Here is a 22,416-nt window from a genome sequence, read left to right on the forward strand (position 1 = left end):
GCTTCTAGTACAAATGGAATTTATATAGATGGGTAAAGGAATATATATACTGACGACCATATGATTGCAGACATACTGGTAACACATTAATTTTATTTACCAAGAAGCCAATCAAACTCTTAAAACAGTAAGATATTCCAGTTTGCTTTCACAAATATGTAATTTGCCCTTTCCCTCACTGCCATAGGGGAGGACTTCCTCTCCATCTGAAAACTAAGACAGCTAAGACATGAAGTGTAAAAACTGCTTGTGGTACAACCAAGCCAAAAGCTGAACTCGGGTCCCACATTCTATCTTCTCTACTCCTTCCAACCTAGCTTCCAGAACAGGCTCTTTCTCTGAATATCTACCTGTGATGCAGTCACAAAACCAACAACTCCCACTGTTTTGCAAAGGGACGAGGTGAGAGTAAGGGGTGGGGGTGGAGGATTCTTCGGCAAATCAACAGCCTCCAAATATTTAGAGGAATGAGCCAAAATATTTTTTCTAAGCAGTGTCTTGTCATCTACTGTCAAACTCGTATAAAACAGTATTTATTACACAGGATTGCTATTTAAATTCAACCACTCAGATATCACCTGATCGCAATGACCAGGGAAAACAATATTTGATATAAAAACCAGCTGCCCCTTAGTTATTAGGATTTTCACGTGAAGGGCACCTGGGTGGCTCAGTGGGTTAACGTCTGCCTTCGGCTCAGGACATGATCCCAGGGTCCTGGGATCGAGCCCTGCTTCTCCTTCTGCCTCTGCCTGCTGCCTCCCCACCCCCCTTCGCTCAAATAAATAAATAGAATCTTTAAAAAAAAAAAAAAGATTTTTTCATACGAACTGAGAGCTTGTTATTTTTCTTTTGGAGGATTACCCCCTCCTAATAAGGAAACATGATCTGCTCTGATAAAATTTTAACAGGTACGAAACTTATATATTACAGACTTACAAGCCTACACTAATTATTAATTATCCACCTAAGTGTATACCACTTTACACATCCTGCCCCTTAACTAGAGCACTCAGAAAAGCCATTGTACTTTGCCTGACTAACAGACCATGTCTTGAACAGCCAAATGGCCTAGTGAACGCAAAGATTTTCCCATATGTACACTTTCCAGTGTTAATGTAGCTCCACTGCCTACGCAAACCAACCGCACTCCCACAAGCACATCCCACCTGGAGGAGCACAGGTGACCTAGGGAGAGCCTCTAGCTCTGGACACCATCAGCAAATCAGATCCCGATTATAAGCAGTTTCTCTAGTGTTTGCAAAGAACATTACTGCATAGTCACAATTGTAGGACTAGTTCCCGTGCTCTGCTCTGGAAATATTTTAAAGAAGTCACATAGAGGCTTCTTTTTATGCTAGAACAGGTGTGAACTCAATTCCACTCTTAAACTAGTATCAGCTCAGCTGAGAGAAGAGCCATAAATTTTTATTTCAGAACTAAATGAAACTCATGAGGGTACGGGGCAAAATCTCATTAACTATTAAAATGCCTTTAAAAGGCTGTGAGCAGGGCTGCTTTCTTTTGTTTCCTTTCCAATTCGGTGGTCAAACTATAGAGAGGACTTTTCAGCGAATGGAAAATGCAATCACCAACATATATATATATCTAGAATCTTTTTATTTTGAGGTTAACAAAAGATTTCAGAGAGCTCTTTCACCGCCCCCACCACACCTCCATGAATTAGGTCAGTAGTAGAAATAAGGAAACCAAAGTTAAAATGAAAAATGGCTTACGTAAGATCACCTAAAGATTATCCCCCAAACCACTATTTAGTATTTTCCCCTAACGTGTTACTAGAATGCCTAAGAGAGGTTGTCCACAGCTGCTTACACAGTCTGCCATGAGATAGCTAGAATTTTTATGATGCTCAGTGCATCTCAATTTCCAAAAATATTTGTGAGACCATCAAAAAAGAAAGAAAAAGGAAACCATGCAATACAGACACACAAACACGTACACAAAAGGAGACACACTCACACACACGATATAGAGCTTGAATTTAATCCTGTCAAAGACCAGTGTTTAAGGCTTCCAAAATTATGGATACTAGGCTCACTTCCAATTACTCTGAAAGTTGTGAAGGAGACAGGGTCACTAATAAATTTTCCTCCACGAACTGGTATTGCCCAATTAAGTACAATCAGTTACACATAACGAGTTTATGCTTGCATCTGAAGCATTCAGATTTGGCTACTGAACTGTTAAGAGTACAGCTTGGTCTGAATAGTCAAGGTGAGGAAGAGGCAAGAGCAATTAGTAACCTAGTAACTTCAGAGACTTAGCCACAGCAGTGATGATAATACAAGGCTAGAAAACGGTACTGTGTGCTCAGAATGTGCTCAGAGTGCTCCACAATTAGGTTTTTAGGTCTCTTTCTCGCCCATCCTTCTCTCCTCTTGTCTCTTCCTTCTCCACCAAATGTTATCAGATATCACACACTTTGTATTTGCATTCAGCCTTAATGTGGCCCATGAGGGGGTGGCATTTAATTAATCACTTCCACTTTCTGCCAAAATTCACTACATGATTCTCAAGTTTGCATATCACTTTTGCCAAGCTGGTCAGACCCAATAAACAGAAAACCACCTAGATACAATAGAAGTGGGTGGAATCATAATTCACAGTAACTTGATTTAAGTGCCAGGTGCTTTTCATGTTACTTCATTTAAACTCAGAGCAAGGACTCAGACGAGAAATTCCATCAGAGCACTAAAGATTGCCCAAGGTCACACAACTAGAGGGTGGCAGGCGAGGCGTCACACCAATGCCCAGCTAAAGCCAATCCTTGCTCGGCCTCCCATCTTCTGCTTCACCACTAGTAGGGCTTTAGAGGGATGTTTAACCTATGGAAAAGCTCTCAATATTTTATTTTATACATAAACAATATCACCAGCTATATTTTACACCAATTTAAAGTGAAGCTTTGGGACACCCGGGTGGCTCAGGGGTTGAGCATCTGTCTTTGGCTCGGGTCATCATCCTGGGTCCTGGGGATTGAGTCCTGCATCAGGCTCCTCGCATGGAGCCTGCTTCTTCTCCCTCTGCCTATGTCTCTGCTTCTTTCTGTGTCTCTCCTGAATAAATAAAATCTTTAAAAAAATAAATAAAAAATAAAGTGAAGCTTCTTTATAGCTTTTCCTATTAATAAGCATGTGTCAAGGTGAGAAGTGATTAATAAAACATCCTCAAGAGGATGACAAATGTTTGGGCTCTATTACGTACTTAGGAATAAATTTAATACCAATCTATCCATACATCTTGCAACTGTTCGTCCCAAGACCTGATTTCTGCAAAAGGAAACGAAATGTGATCCACTAAATACCTCTTTCTACTCAAACATAATAAACAGTTTCTTAGGAAGGACTCAGAAACCCTTTGAAGTGCAAAGAACCAGAGAATAATCACATGCAAAGCAACATTCTATGCCAAGCTTCTCTGGAGAACAAACTGAGGTGGATGAGGACTGTCTCTAACACATTCCTGAGAATGTGGAAGGCCTGTGTAATAGTATCTCCTTGATGAAAAGCAACCTACCTAGCTGTTGCTCATTACTCAGATGGCCTACAATGCAAGCAAAGAAATCTCAACTTGCCAATGGGCCCCCCTAGCCTCATCATTCAAATACCTTACACCAAGGTGTTTTTAGCTACATGGAACAACGAAATTTGAGAATATTTAAGTTGGAGAGACACATGACTGGAGGCAAATATTTCACAAGGGGCGTATCCGAATTCAACAAAGTTGTCCCCAAAGAGGTACTTGTTTTTGTGAATTGGCTAAAAAAGAAATCTTATCGTGTTGTTCTTGATGTTTAGAGAACCAAATATTCCATACTATCTCCACCTGTTCTTGCCTTCAGTTCCAATCTCCTGAGCAGGTAAGGGTGTCTTAAAGCTGCTAGCACCCAAGACCCAAGGTCTATACATTTTTCAATTAATTACAGAGAGAAGTGATAGAGTACCAATGTGTAGCCTCACAAGAGGTAAGAGAACAGTTACAGGAGCGGCTGTTACTACCTGTATCACTTCACTGCACTGCTCCAGTGACTCGGGCGGGGGGGGGGGGGGGAGGTAAGTATGACAGGTATTGCTCACAGAAGTGAGAAAGGTGGACATCCTAAGAAACTCATCCAAAGTCCTAGCACCAGGAAGTGGAACAGTCAAGACTATGGCTGCGCTGGAGCTTGGCCCACTCTACTTTTCCACACGCCTCCCAAGACTTGCAAGGCTTAGAACGGAGGTCCTTCGCTGCCGTGGTCCTAACGAAGGTGATAATGTGACCAGAGAAATCAGGCTTATTTTTATTGACGATCCATATGGCACTAAGGTGGATACACAGCTTTCATGAACATTAGTGCAGAGACCCTGTGACTATACTGATGCTTCTCTTGGAGCCAAGGGGCAGTGAGAGATTCGAGAAAGTCAAAGTGTTAAATCCCCTGACTCAAGGATCCACTTAAGAAGTAGGCTACTGCTTACTGCTATCACAGGCATCCTTTAAATATCAACCTTAGTGCAAAATTCCAAGGAGCCAACTTTCCAATGAAAAACCTGGAGAAAAAACACCTGCCTGTGTCCTCACTGGCCTGATTCATGCCACAACTGTGTTCAACAGGGATGGGAAACCTCTGGCCAGAAGTTGAATCCAGTTCTCCCCACAGTTTCATGCAGTCTTGGCATGTTAACTAAAATTAAATGCCTTCTGGCTGTACTTAATCCTCCACATTAAAGATCAACAAATACAATTGTGTATATATTAAAATACAATGGAGGGTTTTTTGTTGTTGTTGTTTCTTTTTGCCTCCGGCAACGGGCATTCTTGTCTGAGCGCTTCACGGTGGCCTGGCAGGTTGTCGGAGGGAAGTACACAGGCTTAGCAGTGGTGCAGGGACAAGAGCTCCACCTGGCACCTGTAATGGCATGTCCTGGGACCTTGTGGCTCCAGGATGCCAGGCCTGCACCGTGTCCTAGGAGTGGCAGTGGGCACTCCCAAAGACCACCAACAGGCCTGTGCAAAAGGCTCACAGTGGAGCTAAGGGTCTGCTGCCCCCCCCCCGCCCCCACCAGGGTGCTCGGCACAGAAACACAACTCAAGCCAGAAGTCTGAAAGAGAAGGTTGTGGGTGATGTGTACATGTAGAAGGTTGCCTCTGGCTGGCTGTTGCCTTGCTCACGGGATGGCAATGAAGGTACAGGCCTTGGAGATGAAGTGAGAACAGCAGGCCCCACACTCCTTCCCGTGGCTCACTCTCCCAGCCGCACTTTCTCCACCTCGCCCATTTCAACTACCTGGTTTTTTTCTACTCCATGTCTCTTTGTCCCTTTTTCTAATTTGCCTCCCAGAATTTAGAGTTGAGGTCCATTTCGTAGTTTTCTTACTACAGGAAAGTTTGAGCCTTGTTCTTCATTTTCCAGACTGTTATGTTTAAAATTATGTACTTTTCCCCTGAGAAGAAACTAAATAAAACCCTGGAAGTCACCAAGCCTGAGATGCATTCCCAACTCCCTTCTCTCTTGTCTCCTTCTATTGACCCGGCGGGAGTAGCTATTGTGTAGATGCTCCCGCCCAACCCAAAGTCTGTAGCTGGAGATGGCCATGGGATCTAGGGGAACAGGGGATGACACTGCTGGGCTCCCTTTTCCCTGCTTCTTGCTGCATCAAACCCATACTTGACATCTAAAGCTGTGACAGTCATCTTGAGACAATGAGGGAAAGCACAAAAGAATCACCCAGACACCTGCTTTGGCGTCAATGAGTTCCAAACCAATTTTAGCAGCAGCCTACCACCAGACTTCCAGTAGAAGAAAAATTCTTCTTAAGCAACCATTAGTCACATTTTCCATTACTTCTACGCAAGAGTATTCCTACCCAACACAAACTACTTTTTACTTTTATTTAACTCTAAAATGATGTATTTTCTCTTAGAGTCCATAACTTTTTATGTGAGAAATCTTCCTGTTCTATATTTTTAGAAGTTCTATATTTTTCTGTCAGTTATAGTTTTCAGATAATGTTTTTTTTCTGCTCTCAGTTCTTCTAAATTTCATAAAACTTGAAAGTATTTGATTATCACAGCACTGATTGTAGTATATTCATACAGTAAATGGCTGAGTGGAAAGGAAGCAAGACCAATCAAAGAAAGACAGTAATTTTTATTGATTGGACAAGAAGAAATAAGTTTTCCTATCTGAAAACTGGAAATACTTAACTTTTTTCAGGAGCCTTTCGAAAAAAAAAAATGACATTACTTATTTTTTTAAATAGAATATTTTGTGGTATTGTTTAGTGAAAATTGAAATCTACCATGCTGTAATGTGATCTGTTCTCTGATGTTAGAATATTTTGCACCGTCAAGGATATAGAACCATAGAATGAATTTCTGTAAGACCAGTTCCAGTCGAGGGTTTTCTTTCTGAGACAGTGAGACAGATGTAGGCCTGATTTTTAATTTATAGGCTTTTCATTCAGGATTTAAACCCTCTGTATCTGGTGTCCTGATTTGTTCACAAATGAAACCACTCAACAGCCGCTTATTGAGGTCCTACAACTCAATGCTAGGCATTGGCCCAGACACAACGCTTTTCTCCTGGTGATGCAACTTAATGAGTTATTATTTTATCCTCAATCAATCCAACCCCTTAACTATAGATATGGAATGAGCTGAGGTAGAAAAGAAACATCCATTTGAGTCAGGCTTTAAAGAATAACATTTGGAAAACACATCACTAGCAAAGTTACTTGAAGGTATCATAAAATAGAGATGAATGGATTAGAAATAACGATAAAACATCTCTAAAGATAAAATATAGCAGAAGGACAAAATGGCATACCTAAAAGATCAATGGACCATCAGATGAGAAAATTACCTCAGGGATCATCTAAAGGTCTGTTCCACCCTCAATCTAAAGATGTGAAAAGACCTGACCTGAGGAGCCACCCACGGTCTTGGCAAAGTAGAGTAGAAGAGGCAGTTCTTTGGCTCCCAGCCTTAGCTCAGAATCAGGATTGATAGTATCACTTGGGAAGACACTTAAAATAGTCTTATTTCTCAATACTTTGAGAAGACATTTTAAGTTAACATCTTCAAATAACAAAACTCCCAACAAAGAAAGCAAACAACAAATAACACAATTAAATGTTTCTTCTCTCAGCAGTTGCTTGTTACCACATTATCAGTCCAAGAGATAACAGATGATATCAAGATAACCTCAAGCAAAAAAAAAAAAAAAAAAAAGTGTCATTTAAAAAAAAAAAGATACTGAAAGTACATAGCCGTCCCTCACTACTGAACCCGCAAGCAGCCTATCCCTATCAAACCTCAGAACAATTCAATGGTGAACTAACATTTCTGGAGCTGATACCACATTCACAATTCCATTTTCACCAAGTTACGAAAATATTATTTGACCTCTGACATTTCAGAAAATCAAACATTCACCATTGTTGAACAAGTTTTGGGTTTTTTAAAATCAAATATTTAAACTCCTGCATAGAAAGAAAACATCTGACAAAGAGGTCAAGTCAAATCTTACCCATGCTTTGAAAAAACTGTATTTCTTTGTGGTTGTTGAACATTAAGGTTTTCAGAACACTGTTCCTAGTAAGAGGCTCTTCGTTTAGGTTTATTTCCAGTTTTACAATGAAAAGAAAAACGCTCTGTATTAGCATCTACTCACATTCGCCATTTTACAAGAAGACTGTGCCACTGGCCTCTGCCACTGGGATTTGAAAACACTCACAACACTTCACCTTTATGCTGGGCTAAACTCAGGGTAGTCATAAACACTTTGAAGTAATACAAACCTAAATATTCCTGCTAGGCAAACGGAGCAGTGGAACCGAATTATAATGAGCTAGCAGCTGTCACAATATGACCACAGTAACCAAATCAAAATATCAACCACTAACCCAGATGAGATTCAAAGGTCATCCTATAAGCCAGCAGCTTTCTTCAGTTCTGCCTGAAACCCCGACCTAATCCTGCAGTAAAATGTTCCACTGAGCTAGTTTAGAGACCAGTTACCCTATGGTGGGAAATTATTTAGGGCACTGGTAGATGCCGTCAGTGGGACTAGAACCAAACACCACAATCAGGAAGCCGAACCATTCACAATGGGACACAGAAAAACACAGCAGCTGATGTTGAACTAAGCTGCACCCAACTGTACAGAAGTATCACTTTTCACATCCTTTAGTTACCCATGCATGGCTATAATCCTACCGGCAACTTGCTCACTCAAACAATCTGGTTTTCAATTAAGGCTCTGGAACAATAGAAGGAAAATGCATGCTTAGATCCCTCCCCGGATCAAAAAAGTTTGAGCTAGAAAATATATTGTTTTCCCATTGTAAAAATATTTGGACAATTAACTTGCAGAAGTTTAATGCTTGCAAGAAAACAAGCAAGGACAAGAATGTTAAAAAGAAAAGAAAAGAAAAAAAAAACCCATACCCTTTGCATATAGCCCTTATCAGTATTTTCAAACTATGCCATAGCATTTAATCCTCTTCAAAACACAAGACTCAGAGCCACGGCCCCTCTGTCCCATCAGCATATTCCGAAAGCTACTCACTGACCGCCTATAAAGGTTTGTAGGTTTATAAATCAAGCCGTTTAAAAACTGCAGCAAACAAGTTTCCAACACATTGAGCGTACGTTATTATCATTAATAGTCATAAGTAGTCACAAAGAAAAAGCGATTTGTTTTTTTCCAGACGTGAAACAGGACATGGCATTTCAAAGAAGCAAAAATGCAAACCGGCTTGTGCGTCTCTACGCAATGAAAGCAGTGATTGAGGATTCAGAAAATGTCAGGTAAGAACAGAATACACAAATATTGATTCACTTTGCTGAACACCTGAAACTAATATAATGTCATATGTCACTTGTACCTCAATAGAAATAAATAAATAAATAGCATTTCAAAAAGAGAGCAAATCTATGTATTGGTCAGTGCAGGCAGTCAGGGAGATGAGTCAGTGCTACAGGCTCTCAACTCCTCCAGGCTCCCCCCCCACCCCCCCACCCCCCAAGAAGGAAAACAGTAAGTCATGCACAGTTATTTTTCCTTTTAATTAGGGGCTGGCTTTTTTATTTTAGTTACGTTTTCCTTTAAAGGATTTACACAGTATCAACTTCCAAAACTTCATATGGCAACTATAACTACAGACAGTAATGAGAGAAGTGGTGCAGCCTTATAAACCAAGAGGCCTGTTTGTGTGCGCACAGAAGGGGCATGTGTTGTGCATGCACGTGCGTGTGTGCACGCATCCACGCATGCATGCAAGTGCCCTTGTGTTCATTTGTTCATTTTTAGTTTAGAGATTCGCAAGCTGTCAAAATAGGACATTACATTCAGATATGCAGTCTTATTTCTAAAAGAATAAATTAATGGAGGTACTCTATTACTCTTATAAATTACATACCACTCTGCAAAAGTTTGAGATCACAAATAAATCAGGTTTTGGTATTTTGGCGCCAAACCTAAGTATTATATATATCACAAAAACTGGAACATTTATGCAAAACCGTTCCTGTGAAATCAAAAAGTTCAGAGTTGTAATAAAGGGGTTTTGCTGTGGTAAGAGTTTATGAGCAAATGTTAGCAATGAATGCCTGCATCATTTCTCCAAAACAGTAGAGTATTGCCATAGAGAACAAAATATATGATAATAATAATAATAATAATAATAATGCACTTCCCAAAGGAGAGAGCAGTTCATTACTTTTTTCGTTCCCTGCCACAAAATAAAACCCCACTAAGTGAACAGTTTACTTAAAAAAAAAAAAATCAGGTCATCTGCAGTTAATAACTCTTTCCCGTAAAATTAGTGTCACTTGTTTCTGCAGCAGACGCCTAATTCAGTCACAGGCTTGATTGATTTGACAATAGAGAATCTGGTCCAATAAAGTGGCTGATTTACTTCTTATGCTATAGCTTTTACCCTAATGTGACATCACAGCAGAATTAAATCTTTGACATGTAAAGAAATCCTTTGTAGCTTTAATGAAAACTAAAGATTCTGAAAGCAGGTATTGACCGTTGTCAACAACTTCCAGGGAAGTCTAATGCCTTCATTTGGTAGAATGAAAACTTCCACAAAGACCATGACACTGAATATGGATTTAGACACAAAGGGCAGTTGAGAATATACCATGTATTCCGTGAGCCCAAATTGTTGGCTGCACTAACAGGTCTCGTTTTATCTCCATCTCCATTTGTAAATCGGTTGTCTTTCATTTCTCGAAAACGACCTACCTTCCCTTTGTGAAAGCATGGCATAACACCAAGCGTGGCCCATCTCGAAAGTGGTTTTATTTTAAATAAACAGCAGCCTGGCCAAAAATCAATGAGCATCTTTGTTCCCCTAATCCAGCCCTGAGACAGTCGAGCCAATCAAGAAGCCATTTGGTATGTGAGAGAGAAATCACAGGCCCGGGAAGAGTTAATGCAGCATTCGTGGGCAGGCCTCTAAAAATATTTTTAAATTCTTTTCCCAACTAAAAATGCAAGGTATTTCGTAGTTGTTTAAATGTCTTTCTCCTTTTTTTGCAGACCGCGCCGTGGCCTGTCGCTCCGAGGGCGACTTCCCTGACCCCAGTCTGACACTGCGCCGTTAATGTCAGATAAACCATTTAGCCCCAGCACAAATCTATTCTGTGCAAAAATCTGCTTGAGGTGGAAAATGTAGCAGTTTGTAAACAATAAAGAGCCATGTTTCAGACCAGACAGCTTATCTAACAGAGAAGTCCTTTCATGGGGAACAGTGGGTGGGAGCCTCCCGGACATAGTAGCATTTCCTACCACAATGCAGGAGACTGTCTTGGCCTCCATATTTAAGAGTTTAATGGGAAGGAGGGCAGACGGGATAAAAGAACACAGCTGACAGGGACTTTCAGCTTTAACGACTAAGTGAAAGGAGTCAGCCCTCTCTGCTCTAGCTCCAGGCTCTCAGGCCACGTAGATTTTAAATACTATTTGGATGGGAAAACGAATTTGGCTTGTAAAACAGTGGCCCACGAGGACAGATGAACAAGAACAAATATTTAGTGTCCTTGCACTGCTGGGTGTTTTCTGTGATATTAATTTATCAAGCGGTTCTTGAGCAAAACTTTTTCCTCATGTACATAACACAGACCTCTAAAAATGAGGATCCATTCATTTATTCTATTTTACTTTCACCCATCAGAGGATAGCTTAAGAATGTTCTAGGGGTTGGGATTCCTGGGTGGCTCAGCAGTTTAGTGCCTGCCTTGGGCCCAGGGCGTGATCCTGGAGACCCGGGATCGAGACCCATGTCGGCCTCCCTGCAGGGAGCCTGCTTCTCCCTCTGCCTGTGTCTCTGCCTCTCTCTCTGTGCCTCTCATGAATAGATAAATAAAATCTTCTTTTAAATTTTTTAAAAAGAATCTTCTAGGGGAGTCCTTTAATATGCTGTCAAAGTACCACTTTCCAAGATTATTATTTTCTAGTTAATCTTTTATTCTATCTTATGAAATTGAGACAGGGTGACTAGAGAAACAAGGTGTTAGAATTTAACATCGTCGCTAAAGAGCCTAAAGTCGTTCTTTAAAACCTAAGTGAACAAATGTATCTAGTCTTCCTTATCTGTGTATCCTGAAAATGGGAAAGTTGTTGCAACTCCCTATCAACAACTGATTTTAAAAAACTGGGAAGCTGGCTTTAGCTGCAAAATTAAAACATAGATATGAAATTTATCATCCTAAAGATAAACACAAATATAAGAACCTATGATCAAACACAACTTCATGGTTCTCAAAGTTGGAATGATATTTAAAGGCACACACAAAAAAACCCATAAAGGCACAAACATATGATGTCATCCACTTAAAATAAGTTGCTAGTATTTCTCTGCTTTGTCTCCTTTGTTTTAATACCTGAGATTCCTTTAGATGGACTTGATGGTGACTTTTGAAAAAATGACTGATATTCGAGGACTATCTATACACTAAATCACAAGTAAGTTTCCAAGGCTTAAAAATAGGGACATTCTTTAGAAGCATTTGCAACTATGGTTTCAGAGTGATATAATTATGACCGTGGGTTTTTCTTGGAGTATGGTCCAATGCCTTCTGCCAAGAAATTCAACTTCATTTATTGATAGATTTGCAATAGAATTGAACCAAGTTGAGAGACTTATTAATAATGCTAAAAAAAAAAAAAAAAAAAAAACCACACATTTACCAGAACAAAGATCATTGCTTCACTTGAAACTAAAGCAATCTGCTATTGCTCATTGCTCAGGTTACTGCTATTACACACACATCCTTATAGAGTAAACGAAACAGAAAAATACTCAAAAGATGCTAGTATGAAGGACATGCTGGAAACTCATAAGCTACCTCAAGCGTAGCTGGCTTCCAGTGAAGTAAGCTACAGTCTGCCTACACCATCAGCCCTCTAAAGCTCACACCTCGATAAATACACAACCAGATCTTTTAATTCAACTTGAATACACTACTCTGATTTCAGTCATCTAAACCTATTATTAAAGGGGTTCCACAACCCTTTTAGTAAGAATTTATAGTTGATACAGACTATATATCACTGCCAATGGACAGGCCTGAAGATATTTTCATTTTAAATATTCACCACTTTGACTTTATCAACCTTAAATCAAAAAACAAGTATTGCATCGTTGAAATTAGAATACGAGCTTTATACCTAAGAAAGACAAAATTTCCACGGCGATTCGGTATCACCGAAATCCTGTAATTCCACACAGTTATAAAACTTAGTCCTTTACACACAATTATCAAGCATAAACTGTCAGTATTTTTTCTGCAACTTAAAATTACTAGAGTGAACTGGCTAAATATCCAAGTCCCTAAAAACAGATCCTCTGTCTGGACTGAATTCTCCTCTTTCTATAGTAAAATATCAGCATTCAAAAAGTGTATGTTAATTTAAAATTGGTCTTACTTTGTATTCTGGAATTGACAAAAGGTGGAGAGAGATTGTCATGTGACCCAAGGTCCCTGCTGGTCATGTGGTCATAGGGAGTCCCATCTCCATAGTTCTGTAAATAAAACAACATCATAAGTTTTCATTTCGTATGAATAAATCAGCATATAAATACCCCCCTACTGACAGCTTCAAGATCCAAAGAAACTGAAGTCCACATTCCCACCATGGAACCTCATTATAAGGGACCTGCCTCTTCACAGGTCCACTGGTTAAGAGAAGGCTCTACAAGTCTGCAGAGTTCAAGTTTTCCTCAAGGTAGCTATGAAAGCTTAGAACAATAATAATAGAATCAACTGCAGGAAGTTGTTGGCATGATTAAATGAAATAATGTATGTAAAACATCTGACATATATACAATGCACTATAAATATTAGAAGTCACTATTTTGGTAAGCCCACGTTATTTTTTTAGATTTATTTATTTATTTATTATTTATTTATTTATTTATTTATTTATTTGACACAGAAAGAGAGAGCATAAGCAGGGGGAGCAGCAGAGGGAGAGGGAGAAGCAGGCTCCCTGCAGAGCAAGGAGCCTCATGCAGGGCTTGATCCCAGGACTCCAGGATCGTGACCTGAGCCAAAGGCAGATGCTTAACCAGCTGAGCCACTCAGGTGCAGGCAAGCCCACCACATTATTTAAAAAAAGAAAAAAGCAATATTGTGATATCAGGGAAAAATGACCCATCGCCTATAATGAATCGCTTTTAGAAGACCAAGACAGAGCCTTTTAAACCAACATTTGGTTTTAGTGTATTGAAATTTCAATGTTTTTTTACAGTTGCTATTGTGGTTGTAAGAGAACTGGATCATTATGCAAGTAATTAACACGTTAGAAGATGAAACTATTACAGCATGACTATGAACAAACATCAAAACTTTAGCATAAATTAGTACTCCTGGATTTGGAAAAGTATGGCAGGAAAAAGTTTTAAAGCAGACATTAATTTTGGGCAGAAAACTGTCATGATTACAATGATCTCATCATTTCAATGAAATTTAAAATTAAAATAATGTTTTTAAACTGCCCACTTATTAATGGAGGAATCAGATAACATATAGGAAAAGTTAAAAATCATCTATATTACAGGGTTCAAATTTCAGACTAAGGTGCATAAAATAACCAAAAAGGAAAAAAAAAAAAGTCGATCTGCTCAGCTGGTTGCACTGCCCATAAAGACCAAGTCAAATATACTCAGAGGCATCAGTTGGCATGTTAGCCAAAGGGCAGGATCTGCCCACACAAAAAAAGACGGACGCTGTATGAAAAATGCAAACGCACATCACTTTGAGAGAGAATAACTGGACCTGTTAAGGTTCCAAGTAATCCTGTTTTTAATTTTTTTATTTATTTTTGATAGTCACACAGCAGAGAGAGAGAGAGAGAGAGAGGCAGAGACACAGGCAGAGGAAGAAGCAGGCTCCATGCACCGGGAGCCCGACGTGGGATTCGATCCCGGGTCTCCAGGATCGCGCCCTGGGCCAAAGGTAGGCGCTAAACCGCTGCGCCACCCAGGGATCCCCTAAATAATCCTGTTTTTAATCACTTTTCCTTATTTAGAAAAATTAACTGGAATGAGACTGTAATATAAGGCTGCCAATATGTCAGTGTATTAAAAAAATGTCATATTTTAAATACCTAGCATGGGTTTTGCACTCACTTATTCTATACGGAGCATTGTATAAGACTGATTATACAGTCCTCATCTTAGTGTACTTTCATATACACTACCTAATTTAAAGCACAGCACAGTGCTGCAAGGTAGCGGATAATGTCACCACTCTAAGAGGAGAGAAGACATGCTCGGCCCGGAAATCTGTCACATGCAAGCTACCTGGATCTAGAAGATAGAAACTACAAAACACTGACTCAAAATTATTCACCAAAATATGCCCTGAAAAAAATGGCGGGACAGTCACTGAAAAAATGAAGTCAGGACAAAGGTCCCAAGGCACCTTGTTCTCAAAAGAACAATTAAAGGTAGTGCGTGTGTTAAAGTGAGAAGTCCTAAGACACTAAGTGTGAATGAGCTAAACGATAGGGGAAAATTGTGTCATCTCCTACACTTGCTGTCAAGAGGAATGGATTTATTTCTGCAAGTGCAGCCTGTAACGTGAGGAGGAGGAAAGATTTCCTCAACCCATCCATATAATGCATTAGGATACCAGCCCCGACAGCTGGCACAGTGGCTTCAGCAAAGCTCCTGGTTAAGCTTACAGACCCTGCTGCGCCGTAGAGACCACACTGAGAACCACAAGGTCAAAGGACAGGTGGAAACGGACAACCGCGGCTTCTGACACGTCCTCATTGTGAGAGCTTGATTACCTTCCTTGCCTCCTTGCCAAAATAGAAACACCCCCACCTCAAATGTATGTGAATACTTAGAGTAAAATGTTCCCTCCCTGCAGAATGCTTCATTTATGCAGCTGGCTGGGGGAGGGGCACGTGTTTGTTTGACTGTGTGCTCTCAGTCTATTTTTAATTTGGGGTATTTATATGTATATTAGAAAAGCTGACATGGATTTTAGAGGGACTAGAAATGATTCCATTAAAAACAGATTATACATAAAATCATATATATATTTAAGTGGGAAGGAACATAAAAGAGCTTCTGGCTTAACTTCTTCGGTTTACGAATTACAAAAAGGAGGACCAAGGAAGTGAAATGACATGCCCAAGGTCATATACACATACACACGTGGCCTAACCTCCCTACTCTTACCCCATTCCATGGTCTTTCCATTATACCCAAAGCAATAACTAAAGCATGAGGGAAAACCATGAGAAAAGAATAGCAAAAATTTGAAACCAAATAAATGAATGAACCCAACGGGTGACCAAAGGCATTAATAGCATGTTTATGAAATGTAATCAACCTTGATTTATTATGTATATTACACTGACCAGATAGAGCTTCATACCCTGTCCTCAGAATTATTCTGTCGTCTATATACACCAACACATTACGGGAATCCCAGATTTTTTTTTCAAAGTTGTGCCATCTACAACAAATAACTTTCTGTAATGCTGGATCAATAACAAGCAAAGTAAGGCCAAATATTTAATATAGGATTTTTCTTCTGTTTAGCAGAAGTGGAACAGGTGTCAAATTCAATAACAGCATCCAATAAGAGAATGGGGAAACATTGCAAACACAAGCTGATCCTCATTAAACTTAGTATGCGTGTATATGTATCTGTGCAGTCGTGTGAGAGAGAGAGAGAGAGGGAAAAACTCACCTTCAGTTTGTCAATTTACATATGTGAGATGTCTGGTTGTGGGGAAAAAAGATTAGATATACTTACCCTGGACGGGCTTGGATGTCCTCCGTTCCCCCAGGACCCTGAGCTACTTCTGTCTTCTACATCTAGGGACAAGAGAAAAGTTCTTTAGGCTTTCTTGCAATAATTCTTTCTTTTTGTATATGCACTTTTAAATTAATGTTTCAAATTAATCTCCTGTTGCCTTTAATTAAGAATCAGGCACGGGGCTACCACGATGATAGTGGCTTCTGACCCATCTACTTAAATTAACTCATTTAAATTCACAGCAGAAATGAACTGGACCCTCAGGAACCAGAGGTATGAACATAAAAATTACTTCTATCCTTCAGTGTTTCATAGCCTCAACTTTTATGGACCTGAAACTACACTTAAAGTTTTATTAAGATCTTTTGTACAAAGTGAGTTTAAAACGACACTAACGAAACCTTAAATGTGTATTTTAGAAAGTAAGTTAACTATTCATGCTGACATGAGCGGAGTCTATGCCATAATGCTCTTGGATACTTCTCGTTCCCTAGTCAAGGCTCACTCTACCAGACAACAGACATGCAACAAAATACACACAACACAAAGAGGATTCAGTCCTCTATCGCCACCAGTACAAGGATATTAGAATTTTGGGTGTTTTTTTTTTTTTTAATGTTTTGGGTGTTTGTTTTTTTTTAATGTTAAGTAAAGACAACACTGTCTCAGTATTTTAGTTATTTTAATAGACTTGACCACTTGGCTACAATCCTTAATCTGGGCAGTGAGATGTGAAAATCAAAGTCATTAAAACAATGTTTTTTCTTGATTAAGTGATAATGGAGAGACCTACCCAAACTACCAGAAAGCTGAAATTCTTCTAAACTCTGCACCAGCAAAGTCCTAACAGCTGACCACTGAGTGTCTGAAGTGGCGAGAAAATCGGGCTGGAGAGTCTAACAGCTAAGTTATCATATTAATTGCTTAAAACGTAAAAAAAAAAAAACGTTTTAAAGATCAGTCGCTCTATATTTAGAAATGGCTTCGAGATTGTTGATGAGAGGTCCTTTATAAGGATAAAAAGTTTCCCTGTTCTCTTATTTTGATCATGGTTGGAAACAGACGGCCATCACAAACTTCCTCTGACAGCACTGGAGGAGGAGGTGTGAAACTTTGGTTCAGGAGACATAATCCCATTTATTGTGTTTCCTAACATTTCAGCGATACTGTTTATTCTCCTAATGCACTGTCATTCCTTTTATTACTGCTGTTTTATTATCAGATGAAATAATCATGGTATAATTAATGGATTTATTTTTGGGTACAGTGGAGTACACAGCACTTTAGCATATCTTAAGAGATAGAACAGCAACAACAAAAAACAACTATTACCACTAAACTTGAATCCTTTCTCTCTTTTTTTAAACAAATATCTCTGTTCCTTTTGTTGGTGCTTCAGAAGCTAATGCAACTGCAAACAAATGCCCCCCCCCCCCCCCAGGACAGCTGAAGGCTGTCACTGCGAGCTTTAAGGGATGTCAAGAAAGCTCCATTGCTGCATCCAGGCTTTGCCCAAATCCACTGTTTAACAACCCATCCCCTGGCCTACAGGTGTGCCGAGCCACAATACTTGAAGAGAGGACTTAGAACCCTCTGGATCGGGGAGTTTAGCCAGCCTACATGGTTCTCCTCATCCTTACCCCCAAATCAAATATTTTCAGCAACAAAAAGCATAAATGCCAAAAATCTCTCAACCGCTGTGGATCTTCAGAAGTCTGGCAAGCCTTGACTTCCTTTTCACCTGAAACAGCCAGCCCGGGTTAATTTGAGAGATTTTTTTTTCCCCTCTCCCCCCCCCCCCCCCGCCTTACATTTGACCAACAAGTAATGAAGGAACAGAGTTGAATCGCTATATCCCATTAAGACTTCAGATTGTCTGGACCCATTTTATGGTTTTAACCTTTGGGAAAATTTTAAACACAAAAGAGTGGGCAGAGACAAAGAGGAGAGAGGAATGGTTCTCCATCACCGGTGATTTCGGCCCCCAGGAGACATTTCTGGTGTCATCACAACCTGGGGCACAGGAGGAGGGGGCGGAGGCCAAGGGATGCTGCTGACCGTCCCACGGTGCTGGAATCCCCCCCACGACACACACGCTAAGCTCTGTCTCCAAGTCTCAGTTGTGTCTAGATTGAGAAGCCCAGTGCTGAGGGGAAAACCACATTAAAGAGCAAAACGGAAGAAGCAAGATGAAGGAGAAAGATGTATTAGTATTTTTTTTAAGATCTTTATTTATTCATGAGAGAGAGAGAGAGGCAGAGACACAGGCAGAGGGAGAAGCAGGCCCCACGCAGTGAGACCGATGCGGAACTCGAACCCGGGACCCCAGGATCACACCCTGTGCCGAAGGCAGGCGCTAAGCCGCTGAGCCACCCGGGCTGCCCTAGGATGTAATTTATAGCTTAGTATGAACTCTTACTGAATACACAGCGACTTACACCTTTTAACCCAGACTTGAGTGGAGTGTTTCAGGAGACCCTCATAAACATCTTCTGTCCACAGAATAAAGGGAAAATGATGGTCAACCAAGCAGCCTGCTAATTAGCAGGCAGATAAAACACATCAAAACTTGACTATTCCCAACTGGGCAATTTCAAAAGCGAGCAATCCACTAATTAAAAATGCTGGAAGTCTAGCTTTTTCAAAACAGGTTAAATACTGGCTGGGTTCCTTCACAAATAGATTCCCAACCAATCAGATCTGACTGCTCTTTTCCCATCCTTTCTCATTTCCATCTTTCTCGTTTCCCGACCTCACGCTGCTCCACCTTCCTTTCTGCTTCCTCCCGCAGCCTGATCTCTTAACAGGCTTTTCCATCCCCTGGCCTCCCGGGGCATCTAAAAGATGAGGACCAAGGGCAGGCTCTCCCAAACCGAAGAGGACAACCGTCCGATTTCTGATTATGCTTCTTTCTTTGAAAACAGGTCTGTATCTCATGTATCCAAGAGCTAGAAGCCACAGAGCCAGAGCACAGAGATTTGTAACTCATAATGAATGTAAACATGTCGCTTTTAAGTCATTTGTTTCCAGGTCCCCTCCCACTGAGCTTCATCAGGCCTGCCAGTTAGTGAGCATTTCTTCAGCAGCATCTGAGGGCATCCGAGGACTCACTACGTGCGAATCACCTGTATACTCATTTCAAAATCAGCATCTTGGGTCCACGGCTGACCACCTGAGTGTGGATCTCTCATGAAAACTGTGTTTTAAACAAGGTCCTCGAGTCATCCGCATGTGCACAGTAGTTTGAGAACCGCCAGCCTGCCTTTCTGGGAACGCAAGACAGATGCACGCCCCACACCACCACCACTTGCCTCGCTCTCTCCCTATCTTAAAATTCTTGCCAAGGTTGCCAGTTTTCAGCAGCATTCGGCACACATTCCCATCACATCTGCATCCAGATGCAACTGCATCTTGCCCAGACTCCCTTTTTTTAGTAAACCTGCATGTGGCCTACCCTTGGCCATTTCTTCTTCCCTGCTGGTGTATGCAGGCGCTGCACAGACTTCCACACCTCTATGGTTCTGTACCTGCTATTCCCTCTGCCTGAACCGTTCCATCTCTCGAAAACTAATAGCAGCTAACATTTAGTGAGCTTCAGTGTCAGTGTTTCTGCCGCTACACTAAGCACTTTAATGCACGAACAGTACCACATTTCATATATGAGAACACTGAGGCTTCGTCGGAACGGGAAACTCTCCCAAGCAACTGGCAAACACAGGTGCTGTCAACGCCAAAGCCAGGGGATGCTCTTTTCCAACGCTTTAAAGTCCTCCCTGGCAAGAGCTTCATTTCTTTCCATGACCATCTTGAATGCTACTTCTCAAGTGTCTTCCCAGGCACAGTGAAAGTAGCTGGGAGTTTATGCCCATTCTTGAGCGCACAAAAGATTATAGAATTATACACAATGCAAGTATCTAAAAGTAAATATTTGAAGAAATCAAGAGACTGGAATATAAAAATAGGGAACAGTAAAGCCAGAGGTATAATGAGCTTATCAAAGTGTACACTGTGATGGACTGGATATTTGCCAGAAAGGAGTCAAAATTAAAAAAAAAAAAAAGAAAGAAAGAAAAAGAAAAGAAAGGAGTCCAAATTCTACAAGCTACTGAGTGGGCAAAACAAGGAGTGAAACAAGATTCACAATGAATATGGGAGAAAAGCACACAAATAATTCAGGAAATCCATTAAGACAACATAGTAACAAATGAAAAACTGCCTGGGATAGAGGCTGTCCCAACATGGAGTTCCTGCTTCTCCCTTGTCCTACTGCCACTCTCCAACCAAGATGGGAATAAATAACAGAAACACAATAATAATCCAGGCAGCAGAAGGGCAAGGGATAAAGCAAGTGGATGACAGAAATTATTCTTCCAAAAGACTAAAATGGGTTCTATTGTTCCAGACTTTTCTCATTTATTTTACCCTAAATGAGGACAGACTGAGCAACTTCTACAGGATTGACAGTTGGTTCAGGAGGCAACCTGACAAGCCACAAAATTTCACTCTATTAGAGTAGCTCGGCATAAGCCCCTCTAAAATATCTGACATTTCAGCACCAAAACACAAAAGCAAAGTTTGGACAGAACTAGGACAAAACAGTCCATTTTGAGAAAAGGCACACAGAGATAATTTTTCATTTCTATGATTCCCCATTTCCACATTCATTAGACTTAAGATCCGATTACTCAAATCTCCACATTGTTTATGTGCAAGATGGAAACTCTCAGATAGACTGAGCCTGGACAAATGTCAGAAAACACAGCCCTAGGAGTTGGGACAGAGATTCGGATTTCACCAGCCACTCCGCATTAGCCAGCTCTATGGTCTGAGCCAGTCACTGGCCTCTCTGAACTCACTTTTGTCAACTACAAAATAAATGGGTTTGCGTTCCGTTCTTGGAACGAGGGAAGGCTAGTATATTTGAACAACTCTCCCACAAAAAAACTAAAAATGATGGATCAAGTTTTAAAAATCTTCTTTAAGATACTAATAAGCTGAGAAGATAATATGCACTTATCAAGCCAAAATTAAATTGAGAGCTAGAACCCAGGAAAGTAGAGAAGACATTTTTGCCCTAAGGACATCTGCCAACCTAGAAAATTTAATGGCTCATAGGTCAAGGAAAACAGAAGCAAAAACCCAGGACCCATCCAAAGTAGGTATCTAACAAGATAACAGGGATAATAGGATTTCCAACCTCAAGGAGTGAGTGTTAAAGTAAATAAGTTAATTAATATTTGTTAAACACTTAGGGGAGTCCCCGGTCTGTAGCAAATTCTCAGTAACCAACACATACCCATGAGAGCATAACTTATTAGCACCCTCCAAAATCTAAGATAATCCAATCATGTAAATCTGTAAAATTGTGATTTATTCAAAGAAATCTGAGCCTCCCACCCATTTTTATGATGCCTAGGTCTGCTAAACAGGTCAGAGACTTTCAAATATTCCCCTGAATTTTAGAAACAGCCATTAAGTTTAGAATAAACAAATCCCATCTTCTCCACGAAACTCTACAGCAAAACTCATAGAGAGAATCTGGTACCTTTTAGATTTGTTTTAGTGACCTGATTTACCTCCAGAAGACCCCCTTTACCTCTCACCACTGCAACAAATGTTTGTGTTCTATATAAATGACACGCTGTCAAAAGTTATGTATGCTGACCCAAGGCCCAAACTAAGAACACAGACTAAATATTACGTACATTTAACCTTGATTTGAAATAACAAGTGTTATGTTAACTGAACTGAATTTAAATAAATAAATAAAATTTGAAAACCAAAAAAAAGAAGAAGAGGAGGAGGAGGAAGAAGAAACAAATAAGCATGAGTTACCTAACTCTCTGATAGGGAATACTTAGAGTTGTCTATTGGTCCTTTCCACACTTACAGCCCAGAGCATGCCAAGCACCCACAGTCCTAGAGTTTCCCGAAGCCAAAAAAACAACTGAAGTGTTTTATTTGAGTTGCTTTAAAAGTCTACAAATTCCTACTCTTGTAGAAATAGACTGACTTCCTGATGAACGCTCCTACACACTCAGAATGCGTTGGGAGACCGAGGCGAAGTTCTTCCTGGAGAGACAATCACTCTGAGACATGTTGAGGTCTACACCGTCT

At 40.3% G+C, this 22,416-nt stretch overlaps 1 protein-coding gene across 14 annotated transcripts in view; it reads right to left on the minus strand.

Moving 5' to 3' along the window:
• LOC129495544 (transcription factor 4) overlaps positions 1-22,416 on the minus strand; it is a 356,507-nt gene that overhangs the window by 219,391 nt on the left and 114,700 nt on the right. For all 14 annotated transcript variants that reach the window (XM_055303161.1, XM_055303148.1, XM_055303145.1 and 11 more), the window contains 2 exons: positions 16,297-16,358; positions 12,947-13,043 (listed from right to left, as the gene is read on the minus strand). In XM_055303161.1, the coding sequence (XP_055159136.1) occupies positions 12,947-13,043; positions 16,297-16,358 (159 nt within the window). The remainder of the gene's footprint in view (positions 1-12,946; positions 13,044-16,296; positions 16,359-22,416) is intronic.

Source organism: Nyctereutes procyonoides, unplaced genomic scaffold (genome assembly GCF_905146905.1).
Source record: "Nyctereutes procyonoides isolate TBG_1078 unplaced genomic scaffold, NYPRO_anot_genome, whole genome shotgun sequence".
Lineage (NCBI taxonomy): Eukaryota > Metazoa > Chordata > Mammalia > Carnivora > Canidae > Nyctereutes > Nyctereutes procyonoides.